General features: G+C 42.1%; 1 protein-coding gene across 1 annotated transcript in view; it reads right to left on the reverse strand.

Annotated features, from left to right (window-relative positions):
- gnmt (glycine N-methyltransferase) overlaps positions 1 to 12,982 on the reverse strand; it is a 33,472-nt gene that overhangs the window by 13,491 nt on the left and 6,999 nt on the right. Inside the window, exon 2 of the mRNA XM_061986917.2 lies at positions 2,591 to 2,718. Within this exon, the coding sequence (XP_061842901.1) occupies positions 2,591 to 2,718 (128 nt within the window). The remainder of the gene's footprint in view (positions 1 to 2,590; positions 2,719 to 12,982) is intronic.

The following is a 12,982-nucleotide window of genomic DNA, read 5'->3' on the forward strand; positions in this document are numbered from 1 at the left end:
CGATACTTTGACGAAGAAACACCGGCACCCGATACTTTGACGAAGCAACACCGGCACCCGATACTTTGACGAAGCAACACCGGCACCCGATACTTTGACGAAGAAACACCGGCACCCGATACTTTGACGAAGAAACACCGGCACCCGATACTTTTACGAAGAAACACCGGCACCCGACACTTTTACGAAGAAACACCGGCACCCGACACTTTAACGAAGAAACACCGGCACCCGACACTTTTACGAAGAAACACCGGCACCCGACACTTTTACGAAGAAACACCGGCACCCGACACTTTGACGAAGAAACACCGGCACCCGACACTTTGACGAAGAAACACCGGCACCCGACACTTTGACGAAGAAACACCGGCACCCGACACTTTGACGAAGAAACACCGGCACCCGACACTTTGACGAAGAAACACCGGCACCCGATACTTTGACGAAGAAACACCGGCACCCGACACTTTTACGAAGAAACACCGGCACCCGATACTTTTACGAAGAAACACCGGTACCCGACACTTTTACGAAGAAACACCGGTACCCGATACTTTTACGAAGAAACACCGGTACCCGATACTTTTACGAAGAAACACCGGCACCCGATACTTTTACGAAGAAACACCGGCACCCGACACCGTTTGGAAACAATTAAGGTATGTACATTTACATAATCTCATCATACATAACTGCGGCTAATATATAAATAAATATTTTTTCCCTAAAATGTAGTGGGTGCGGCCTATGTACCGGTGCGCTTTATAGTCCGGAAAATACCGTATATATATATTCATGCTGACAGCTTTCAAGCACAATCACTGATGGAATGTCTGCAAGGCTAATCTATCGTTATCTGACAACCTCCACTATCTTTGGCACACTTTCACTTTAGCCCTTGGAGGCAGAAAGTTTGGGAACCCCTGAACTTGATTATGAAGTTTGATCGATTTTGTAGAGTCCAAGTCGTCGATTCGACGTTCCACGATCAGTCAACTCAGAGCAAAATATAGCAAATCATATTTGACGGTGAACAATCCTCAGTCAAAGACTGAATGATCACATAAATATAAACACAGTAAAACATTTGGTGCCACTGGCACAACACAAGTACCGTATTTTTCGGACTATAAGTCGCAATTTTTTTTTAAATAGTTTGGCCGGGGGTGCGACTTATACTCCGGAGCGACTTATTCTCCGAAAAATACGGTACTTATTTATGAAGTACAGTGGTAATTATTAGTCATCCATTCACATATGTCAATCTATTGGCTTGGTTTCAGACAAAACAATTAAAATCAACTTCTACTCAACGGATTTCACTTAAAGCGGGTATTTTTTGGAAGATAACCCCAGCGTTGCACGAGGGAACACTGTACATATATTCATGTAGGGCAGGGGTCGGCAACCTTTACCAGTCAAAGAGCCATTTTGACCAGTTTCACAAATTATAGAAAACAATGGGAGCCGCAAATTTTTTTGAATTTTAAATGAAATAACACTGCATACAAATATTTTTTTTTGCTTTGTGCTATGTATAAACCAGTTGTCTCAGACACGCTGCCCACACCTTTATATGGAATTTTTAAGCTGGTGCGGCACGCGGGTTTTAAATGAAAAGCGCTTGTCAGCGTCATGCGTGCTGTGATGGTTCAGCATTTAGCGCCCACTACAACCAGCGTGCCTGATCAGCCACATGTTGAATGGGGCTTTCGCTTGTTCAAGTAGGTGACAGCAAGGCATACTTGCTCAACAACCACACAGGTTACACTGACAGTGGCGGTATAAAAAAAACTTTAACACTCTTACTAATAATGCGCCACACTGTGAACCCACACCAAACAAGAATGACAAACACATTTCGGGAGAACATCTGCACCGTAACACAACATAAACACAACAGGACAAATACCCAGAATCCCATGCAGCACCAACTCTTCCGGGATACATTATACACCCCCGCCCACCTCAACCAACGCACAGAGGGGAGGGGGGGGTGTTGATGTGTGAGGGAGCAGGGTTGGGGTGGGTAGCAGGGGTGTATAATGTAGCCCGGAAGAGTTAGGGCTGCATGGGATTCTGGGTATTTGTCTTGTTGTGTTTATGTTGTGTTACGGTGCAGATGTTCTCCCGAAATGTGTTTGTCATTCTTGTTTGGTTTTGGTTCAAAGTGTGGCGCATTATTAGTAAGAGTGTTAAAGTTGTTTTATATGGTCACCGTCAGTGTAACCTGTGTGGCTGTTGACCAAGTATGCCTTGCTGTCACGTACGTGTGCAAACAGAAGATGTATATTGTATAACAATTGTTGGGCTGGCACGCTGTTAATACAGATTGTAGACGGCACCAAAGGTTGTACCATCATGGCACGCCCTTATTATAGCTGTAAGGGTGAAAATCGGTGAATATTAATCCCGGGAGTTTTCTGCGAGAGGCACTGAAATCCGGAAGTCTCACGGGAAAATTGGGGGGTTCAGCAAGTAAGCTGCTGAGCCGCATCAGAGTGATCAAAGAGCCGCATGCGGCTCCGGAGCCGCGGGTTGCCGACCCCTGATGTAGGGCATCAGCAATGCCATGAAAAGGTCTTACCCCACTGGTCAAAGGCTTGTTCTTTTCTTCTCTCCCATCTGGTCTTCAGCGCATACTTGAGCATTTTGTCGCTGGCATCCACACTCATCACATTGAAGCCCTCCTCCACCAACATGATTGAGTCCACGCTGCGGAATAAAAAAAAAACAAACTGAGCAAAAATGGGTTTTCTGTGTGTTTGCCAACTCCAGACTACAAAGGCGGGGATTTTTTTTATTTCGAGCAAAAACGCTTGTTTCGTCCTGCTGTGAATGTGTTCGCAGCTTTTACAGCTGTATACTTGTTTGGCTATCTGTATGTGGAGACACTGAGCTGCAACTTCATCTTGGCAGAGCCACAAAACTTGTTTATGGTGCACAACTGTAAGTAATGTCATATGACTCATTAACGAGAGAAATTACTCACAGTCAACTGAAGTGGAACACGACCGGAAATACGTTTGTGGAAATTAATGTTTTGGGTACAAACATTCTTGTTCGCGTTATTTGCGTGCACAAGTGGCAAAAAAAAGAGTGAGAAAGTTGAGGAATGCTCTTTAAAGACTTATTTGGAACATCCCACAGGTGAACAGGCTAAATGGGAACAAGCAGTGTTGGGACTAACGCGTTACTTTGTAACGCGTTACTGTAACGCCTTACTGTAACGCCGTTAGTTTCGGCGGTAACTAGTAATCTAACGCGTTATTTTTTTTTATTCAGTAATTTAGTTACCGTAACTACATGATGCGTTACTGCGTTATTTTACGTTACTTTTGATGTAGTATCGGCTAGAAACAGAAGCGCTGCGGTGTCGTTCTTCTGAATCTTCCTCTGTCACAAGCCGGAGAGAAGAAAAGAGGCGCGGTCTATGTGTGTGGGTGTGGGGAAAAAAGTTGTTGGCACGTTCAGTCCACACACAGCGTGGTCATGGCGAGCGGAGTAACGGAGGAGCTTGAACGCCCAGCGCCATTGAATCGGTGTGTTTATAAGTGCAGACTCGGTTGTGCAAAACGAGGGTTTTAAACACATGCTGAATGTGCTTGAACCACGTTACGACATCCCGTCGCGCACCCACTTCAGCAATAAGATTGTGCCAGATCTTTATGAGCAGGAGAAGAAAAAAGTTGTGGATGAACTATCCCGAGCATCATCTGTTGCGCTCATGACAGACGGGTGGACGTCCAGCGGAACTATAAGCGCTCACTTCATCACAGCAGACTGGGAGATGAGAAGGCACGCCCCCTCTACGAGAGTCACCTTGCGCAGGTACTGACAAGCAGTGGAGGACTGGAAGATAAAGATATCCCAGTCACATGTGATAATGCCAAAAATCAAATAATTACAGAGAATGAGGCAGGACTGGGACCACAGATAGGTGCTTTGAGCATGTAGTGAATTTGGCATCACAGAAGGGAATCTCAGTCAATAGGATGGAGCGCCTCTTTGGGAGGATCAGGAAGGTTTCTTACTTCCACCCAAGCACAACAGCTGCTCATGTGCTTAAGACAAAGCAAGAAATGCTAAAGCTGCCTGCTCATACATGATGTCCCAACAAGGTGGAACTCCACTTATGATATGTTGGAGCAGCAGGCAGCTATATACTCTGCATTGACCCACAACACCCTGAAGACAAATGTCACCCTGTCTGATGATGATGTGAGAGTGGCAGGTGAGGTCCTCCAGGTGCTTAAACCCCTCAAAAGTGTTCCATCTCTACTGAGCACTGAAACTTCACCATCTGTGTCAATGATCCTGCCACTGAAAACAAGTATTCTACAATCCATGGCTCCAAGTGTGGAAGACAGCAGCATCACTCCAGATGTCAGGCTTTATTTCACTACCTATGTTTCAAGGAAGATGATGTGCCTTCTTATGTTGCACTTTAACTTGTTTTTTATTCATGGTCATTGGTCCAAGTTTAAAGAAAGGAGGAATGCCTTTTTATGTTGCACTGTTTTTCATTAATTATGTTAAAAGGAAAATAAAAATGTATGTCAAGTTGATCAACAGATTGTATTATTCTCCAGTGCAATAACAGTACTGAAACGAAGGCTAAAAGGGCATTAATGGGAGCTTTAAAAAAAAAAGAAGAAAAAAAGAAGTAACTAAATAGTTACTTTTCACAGTAACGCATTACTTTTTGGTGTAACCAAACCTACTCAGTGGCCTAGTGGTTAGAGTGTCCGCCCTGAGATCGGTAGGTTGTGAGTTCAAACCCCGGCCGAGTCATACCAAAGACTACAAAAATGGGACCCATTACCTCCCTGCTTGGCACTCAGCATCAAGGGTTGGAATTGGGGGTTAAATCACCAAAAATGATTCCCGGGCACGGCCACCGCTGCTGCCCACTGCTCCCCTCACCTCCCAGGGGGTGATCAAGGGTGATGGGTCAAATGCAGAGAATAATCTCGCCACACCTAGTGTGTGTGTGACAATCATTGGTACTTTAACTTTTAACTTTAAGTAACTGAGTTAGTAACTGAGTTACTTTTGAAATAAAGTAACTAGTAACTGTAACTAGTTACTGGTTTTTAGTAACCAACCCAACACTGGGAACAAGTGGGTGCCATGATTGGGTATAAAAGCAGCTTCCATGAAATGCTCAGTCATTCACAAACAAGGTCAGGGCGAGGGTCACTACTATGTCAACAAATGCCTGAGCAAACTGTTTGAGAACAACATTTCTCAACCAGCTATTGCAAGGAATTTAGGGATTTCACCATCTACGTTCCGTAAGATCATCAAAAGGTTCAGAGAATCTGGAGAAATCACTGCACGTAAGCGGCAAGGCTGAAAACCAACATTAAAAGCCTGTGACCTTGGATCCCTGCATCAAAAAGCCACATCGGTGTGTAAAGGACATCACCACATGGGCTCAGGAACACTTCAGAAAACCACTGTCAGTAACTACGCTGCAAAAACTGAAATCCAAGTAAGATGAAATATCTCAAATAAGGGTGATATTTGCTTATTTTCTGTCTGATAAGATAATTCTTCTCACTAAGCAGATTTTTATGTTAGTGTTTTACTTATTTTAAAGGGTTTTGGTCCTAAATGATGTCAGTAAGATATTACAGCTTGTTGCTGAGATTTGATGACCTATATTGAGTAAAACATGCTTGAAACTAGAATATCAACTGTTGTAAAGCTGTGTCATCAACACTCACAAGTAGAAAACTACTTTTTTAAAGTACCGTATTTTCCGCACTATTAGCCGCACCTAAAAACCACAAATTTACTCAAAAGCTGACAGTGCGGCTTTTAACCCGGTGCGCTTTATATATGGATTAATATTAAGATTCATTTTCATAAAGTTCCGGTCTCGCAACTACGGTAAACAGCCGCCATCTTTTTTCCCCGTAGAAGAGGAAGTGCTTCTTCTTCTACGCAAGCAACCGCCAAGGTAAGCACCCGCCCCCATAGAACAGGAAGCGCTTCTTCTTCTACTGTAAGCAACCACCCGCCCGCGTAGAAGAAGAAAAAGCGCGCGGATATTACCGTACGTTTCATTTCCTTTGTGTGTTTACATCTGTAAAGACCACAAAATGGCTCCTACTAAGCGACAGGGATCCGGTTCATGAAAAGACGCAATCTCTCCACCCGCACACGGATTACTATTTCACAGCAACTGCCTAAAGACTTTCAAGAAAAGCTGGCTACTTTCCGTGCATATTGTAAAAACAAGATAGCTGAAAAAAAGATCCGGCCAGAGAACATTATCAACATGGACGAGGTTCCACTGACTTTTGATATTCCTGTGAACCGCACTGTGGATACAACGGGAGCACGTACGGTGAATATTCGCACCACAGGGAATGAGAAGTCATCCTTCACTGTGGTTCTAGCTTGCCATGCTAATGGCCAGAAACTTCCACCCATGGTGATATTCAAAAGGAAGACCTTGCCAAAAGAGACCTTTCCAGCCGGCGTCATCATAAAAGCTAACTCGAAGGGATGGATGAAGAAAAGATGAGCGAGTGGTTAAGGGAAGTTTACGCGAAGAGGCCGGGTGGCTTTTTTCACGCAGCTCCGTCCATGTTGATATACGACTCCATGCGCGCCCACATCACGCTGGTTTTTAATATATTATTAAAGTTTGACTGACCTATCTGACTGTTTTTTTTGACATTCCTTTAGCGCAGTTAGATGCGGCTTATAACACGGGGCGGCTTATAGGTGGACAAAGTTTTGAAATATGCCGTTCATTGAAGGCGCGGCTTATAACCCAGGGCGCCTTATGGTGCAGAAAATACGGTATTTTAAGGTATTTTGGGTCCATTGAGGTTAGCTAATTTTACTTGTTTTGGAAAGTCTTGACAAGCCAAATTTCCTTGTTCTATTGGCAGATAATTTTGCTTAGTTCAAATAAAATACCCCTCATTTTTGTATTTTTTTTTCTTGTTTTTGAACACTGACTTTTTGCAATGTACAGTTGGTCGCTACATCTGTGAGTGCAAGTTAAAACTCTACTATGCAAAAGCCAAAGCCATTTATCAACAACACCCAGAAACTCTTCGCTGGGCCCGAGCTCATTTCAGATGGACTGATGCAAAGTGGGAAAGTGTTCTGTGGTCTGACGAGTCTACATTTCAAATTGTTTTTGGAAACTGTGCACCAAAGAGGAAAAGAACGATTCTGACTATTCTAGGGTGAAAGTGTAAAAGGCAGCATGTGTGATGGTATGGGGGTGTATTAGTGCCCAAGACATGGGTAACTTACACATCTGTGAAGGCACCATTAATGCTGAAAGGTTGTTGCGTTTTGGACCAGTTGTTCCTCCCAGGGAATTCAAGTCACAAGTCGCTCCCAAGCTTTTTACGACACTTAAAGCTGAGTTGAAAAACCACCAGAGACAGAATAGGTATTTTTTGTTGTATATTTTCAAAGCTTTGCAGATATACATTTGAGACCAGTCCAGCATAGAACATTCTATCGCGCCGCCAAAATGGTCTGTCTTCCCGACCCCAAAACCCTCTCTCCTCTCTCTAGTCAAAACACATGCTAGTCAAAACACATTCCAAAGAATTCAAGGTTAACACACACAGTTTACTTGCAGAGAAACAGAAAGAGAATACATGGAAAACACGAGCTGTTTTCAAATATGACTATGAAAGAAAATAAGTACCGTATTTTCCGCACCATAAGCCGCCCTGGGTTATAAGCCGCGCCTTCAATGAACGGCATATTTCAAAACTTTGTCCACCTATAAGCCGCCCCGTGTTATAAGCCGCATCTAACTGCGCTAAAGGAATGTCAAAAAAACAGTCAGATAGGTCAGTCAAACTTTAATAATATATTAAAAACCAGCGTGATGTGGGCGCGCATGGAGTCGTATATCAACATGGACGGAGCTGCGTGAAAAAAGCCACCCGGCCTCTTCGCGTAAACTTCCCTTAACCACTCGCTCACCTTTTCTTCATCCATCCCTTCGAGTTAGCTTTTATGATGACGCCGGCTGGAAAGGTCTCTTTTGGCAAGGTCTTCCTTTTGAATATCACCATGGGTGGAAGTTTCTGGCCATTAGCATGGCAAGCTAGAACCACAGTGAAGGATGACTTCTCATTCCCTGTGGTGCGAATATTCACCGTACATGCTCCCGTTGTATCCACAGTGCGGTTCACAGGAATATCAAAAGTCAGTGGAACCTCGTCCATGTTGATAATGTTCTCTGGCCGGATCTTTTTTTCAGCTATCTTGTTTTTACAATATGCACGGAAAGTAGCCAGCTTTTCTGGAAAGTCTTTAGGCAGTTGCTGTGAAATAGTAGTCCGTGTGCGGATGGAGAGATTGCGTCTTTTCATGAACCGGAAACCTGTCGCTTAGTAGGAGCCATTTTGTGGTCTTTACAGATGTAAACACACAAAGGAAATGAAACGTAATATCCGCGCGCTTTTTCTTCTTCTACGGGGGCGGGTGGTTGCTTACAGTAGAAGAAGAAGCGCTTCCTCTTCTATGGGGGAGGGTGCTTACCTTGGCGGTTGCTTGCGTAGAAGAAGAAGCACTTCCTCTTCTACGGGGAAAAAAGATGGCGGCTGTTTACCGTAGTTGCGAGACCGAAACTTTATGAAAATGAATCTTAATATTAATCCATATATAAAGCGCACCGGGTTATAAGCCGCACTGTCAGCTTTTGAGTAAATTTGTGGTTTTTAGGTGCGGCTAATAGTGCGGAAAATACGGTAACACTAAAATTCGGATATATGTAAATATCTGCCTCCGACAAGGTACATACAGCTTTTGGAGCAACATATGTTGCCATCCAAGCAACGTTATCATGGACGCCCCTGGTCTACATTATATATTGTTATTGCGTGGTTTTAACTTCTACTTGACACATTTAAAACTGTCAAATAGTTGGAAACAACCAACAAAGACAAGGATGTCCTGGTTCATTTTGCACAAATACAATGTCCCATGCTAAACTGTCGTTTTGTTTTTTAAATAAATATTTTATTCTTTCAGATGCATTTATCTCTCTAATGATCTCAGTAGCATTGAATTCCACAGAAGTACCTCCTACTAAAGTTCCATTGCGGAGTGAGGCGATGTTGACTCAGCATGAACATGACCTCGCACGATCCGCTTATGCTGCAAACAAGTCAAACTGGACAATGACCTGAAACAAGTTACTGCGCTGGAATGATTAACAGCGACTCGGTTACAAAAGCAGGGGGGGGGGGGCGGATGTGGACTGTGGAAAACACTCCAATAGGAAAACAATCTGATTTAGAGGAACACGAGTTCACTGCTGATCTGGAGTTCTTGCATAAATTCCTATTACATGCGACAGACAGCTTTACAGGCACTTTAGGGGGCTGAAAATAGTGAGGCCAGTAGTCGCCTCTCCCCTCTCCTCTGATGGTGTTTACATGGCCTGTTCTCCATGACAGCAGAATGGGCTCAAAGTCAGAACACCAACTGCATCCAAACTATTGCCTCGTTAGACAGGAAGTTCAACATCACTCGAGTTTGGCAAATTGCAGGGTTGGTATTCCAGTGAAGTAAGTAATCAAACATGAAGCTACTTATGACTCAGTATACAGTCAAATGTCACTCAAGTCACGTTAGCGTTGTCCTGCACTTACAATTTCGAGGGAGCGATGTTTCCATTAGGGTTTTATGCTGCCGATTCCCATTATCCATGAGATCGAGATCGCCCGATACCAGTACAGGGTTTCTCCTTCATGTAACTCTGGGGTGCTCACACTTTTTCTGCAGGCGAGCTACTTTTCAATTGATCAAGTCGTGGGGATCTACCTCATTCATATATATAATTTACATTTACTTATTTATGAAATATATGTTTTTGTTAACAAGTTGAAGGTGTTTAATGATAATGCAAGCATGTTTAACACATATAGTTAACATTGTTAAAAAATTAAAGGTGTTTAATGATAATACAAGTATGTTTAATACATATAGTTAATATTGTTAACAAGTAAAAGGTGTTTAAAGATAATGCAAGCATGTTTAACCCATATAGTTAAAAAATTAAAGGTGTTTAATGATAATACAAGTATGTTTAATACATATAGTTAATATTGTTAACAAGTAAAAGGTGTTTAAAGATAATGCAAGCATGTTTAACACATATAGTTAATATTGTTAAAAAATTAAAGGTGTTTAATGATAATACAAGCATGTTTAACACATATAGTTAATATTGTTAACAAGTTAAAGGTGTTTAATGATAATACAAGCATGTTTAACACATAGTTAATGTTAAAAAATTAAAGGTGTTTAATGATAATACAAGCATGTTTAACACATAGTTAATATTGTTAAAAAATTAAAGGTGTTTAATGATAATGCAAGTATGTTTAATACATATAGTTAATATTGTTGACAAGTTAAAGGTGTTTAATGATAATACAAGCATGTTTAACACAGTTAATATTGTTAACAACTTAAAGGTGTTTAAAGATAATGCAAGCATGTTTAACACATAGTTAATATTGTTAAAAAATTAAAGGTGTTTAATGATAATACAAGCATGTTTAATACATATAGTTACTATTGTTAACAAGTTAAAGGTGTTTAATGATAATACAAGCATGTTTAACACATATAGTTAATATTGTTAAAAAATTAAAGGTGTTTAATGATAATACAAGAATGTTTAATACATATAGTTACTATTGTTAACAAGTTAAAGGTGTTTAAAGATAATACAAGCATGTTTAACACATATAGTTAATATTGTTAACAAATTAAAGGTGGTTAAAGATAATACAATCATGTTTAACACATATAGATTCCTTTCTTTCATGAAGACAAGAATATAAGTTGGTGTATTACCTGATTCTGATGACTTGCATTGATTATGCAGTGGTGCTGATAAGGTCCGCATTTTTGAATGGAGGAGAAAAAAAGTCCTCCTTGCTGTCCAATACCACATGAAAGTGGTTGGTTTTTGGCATCTTATTTGTCCAGCTTCCGTACTCCTTTGTATACACTTTACAAGAAATACATTGTCGGCAAACTCCGTAGCTTGCTAGCTTGTGCACGCCAGCTTTCTGAGACTCTTATTTTGGTAGCGCAACTGTGCAGTCGGTCGTTGGAGTTTTGACGACAGGTACGGCGCCAGAGTCTGTTGAAATAAAGTGTTTCTCGCCTTCCAGTCGGTCATTTTAATGAGCTGGCAGCAGCCAGCGTCATCTCAGAAGACCCTCGGGTGCCGTGAATGTCAATCAAGTGACGAAAGTGACGTCATAGTGAAGATTTATGATCGCTAATTTTTAGGACTATTTTTTTAATGCCTGGCTGGTGATCGGCTGACACACCCTCCGAGATCGACCGGTAGCTCGCGATCGACGTAATGAGCACCCCTGATGTAACTGATCGCCACAGCAAAATCATAGCTGCCACACCTTAAAAATAGTTGTTTTTTTTACATGGAAACAAATTACCGTATTTTTCTAAGTATAAGTTGCACCGGAGTATAAGTTGCACCGGCCAAAAATGCATAATAAAGAAGGAAAAAACATATACAGGTAAAAGCCAGTAAATTAGAATATTTTGAAAAACTTGATTTATTTCAGTAATTGCATTCAAAAGGTGTAACTTGTACATTATATTTATTCATTGCACACAGACTGATGCATTCAAATGTTTATTTCATTTAATTTTGATGATTTGAAGTGGCAACAAATGAAAATCCAAAATTCCGTGTGTCACAAAATTAGAATATTACTTAAGGCTAATACAAAAAAGGGATTTTTAGAAATGTTGGCCAACTGAAAAGTATGAAAATGAAAAATATGAGCATGTACAATACTCAATACTTGGTTGGAGCTCCTTTTGCCTCAATTACTACGTTAATGCGGCGTGGCATAGAGTCGATGAGTTTCTGGCACTGCTCAGGTGTTATGAGAGCCCAGGTTGCTCTGATAGTGGCCTTCAACTCTTCTGCGTTTTTGGGTCTGGCATTCTGCATCTTCCTTTTCACAATACCCCACAGATTTTCTATGGGGCTAAGGTCAGGGGAGTTGGCGGGCCAATTTAGAACAGAAATACCATGGTCCGTAAACCAGGCACGGGTAGATTTTGCGCTGTGTGCAGGCGCCAAGTCCTGTTGGAACTTGAAATCTCCATCTCCATAGAGCAGGTCAGCAGCAGGAAGCATGAAGTGCTCTAAAACTTGCTGGTAGACGGCTGCGTTGACCCTGGATCTCAGGAAACAGAGTGGACCGACACCAGCAGATGACATGGCACCCCAAACCATCACCCAACCATGCAAATTTTGCATTTCCTTTGGAAATCGAGGTCCCAGAGTCTGGAGGAAGACAGGAGAGGCACAGGATCCACGTTGCCTGAAGTCTAGTGTAAAGTTTCCACCATCAGTGATGGTTTGGGGTGCCATGTCATCTGCTGGTGTCGGTCCACTCTGTTTCCTGAGATCCAGGGTCAACGCAGCCGTCTACCAGCAAGTTTTAGAGCACTTCATGCTTCCTGCTGCTGACCTGCTCTATGGAGATGGAGATTTCAAGTTCCAACAGGACTTGGCGCCTGCACACAGCTCAAAATCTACCCGTGCCTGGTTTACGGACCATGGTATTTCTGTTCTAAATTGGCCCGCCAACTCCCCTGACCTTAGCCCCATAGAAAATCTGTGGGGTATTGTGAAAAGGAAGATGCAGAATGCCAGACCCAAAAACGCAGAAGAGTTGAAGGCCACTATCAGAGCAACCTGGGCTCTCATAACACCTGAGCAGTGCCAGAAACTCATGGACTCCATGCCACGCCGCATTAACGCAGTAATTGAGGCAAAAGGAGCTCCAACCAAGTATTGAGTATTGTACATGCTCATATTTTTCATTCTTTTCAGTTGGCCAACATTTCTAAAAATCCCTTTTTTGTATTAGCCTTAAGTAATATTCTAATTTTGTGACACACGGAATTTTGGATTTTCATT

Source organism: Nerophis lumbriciformis, linkage group LG26, assembly GCF_033978685.3.
Source record: "Nerophis lumbriciformis linkage group LG26, RoL_Nlum_v2.1, whole genome shotgun sequence".
NCBI lineage: Eukaryota > Metazoa > Chordata > Actinopteri > Syngnathiformes > Syngnathidae > Nerophis > Nerophis lumbriciformis.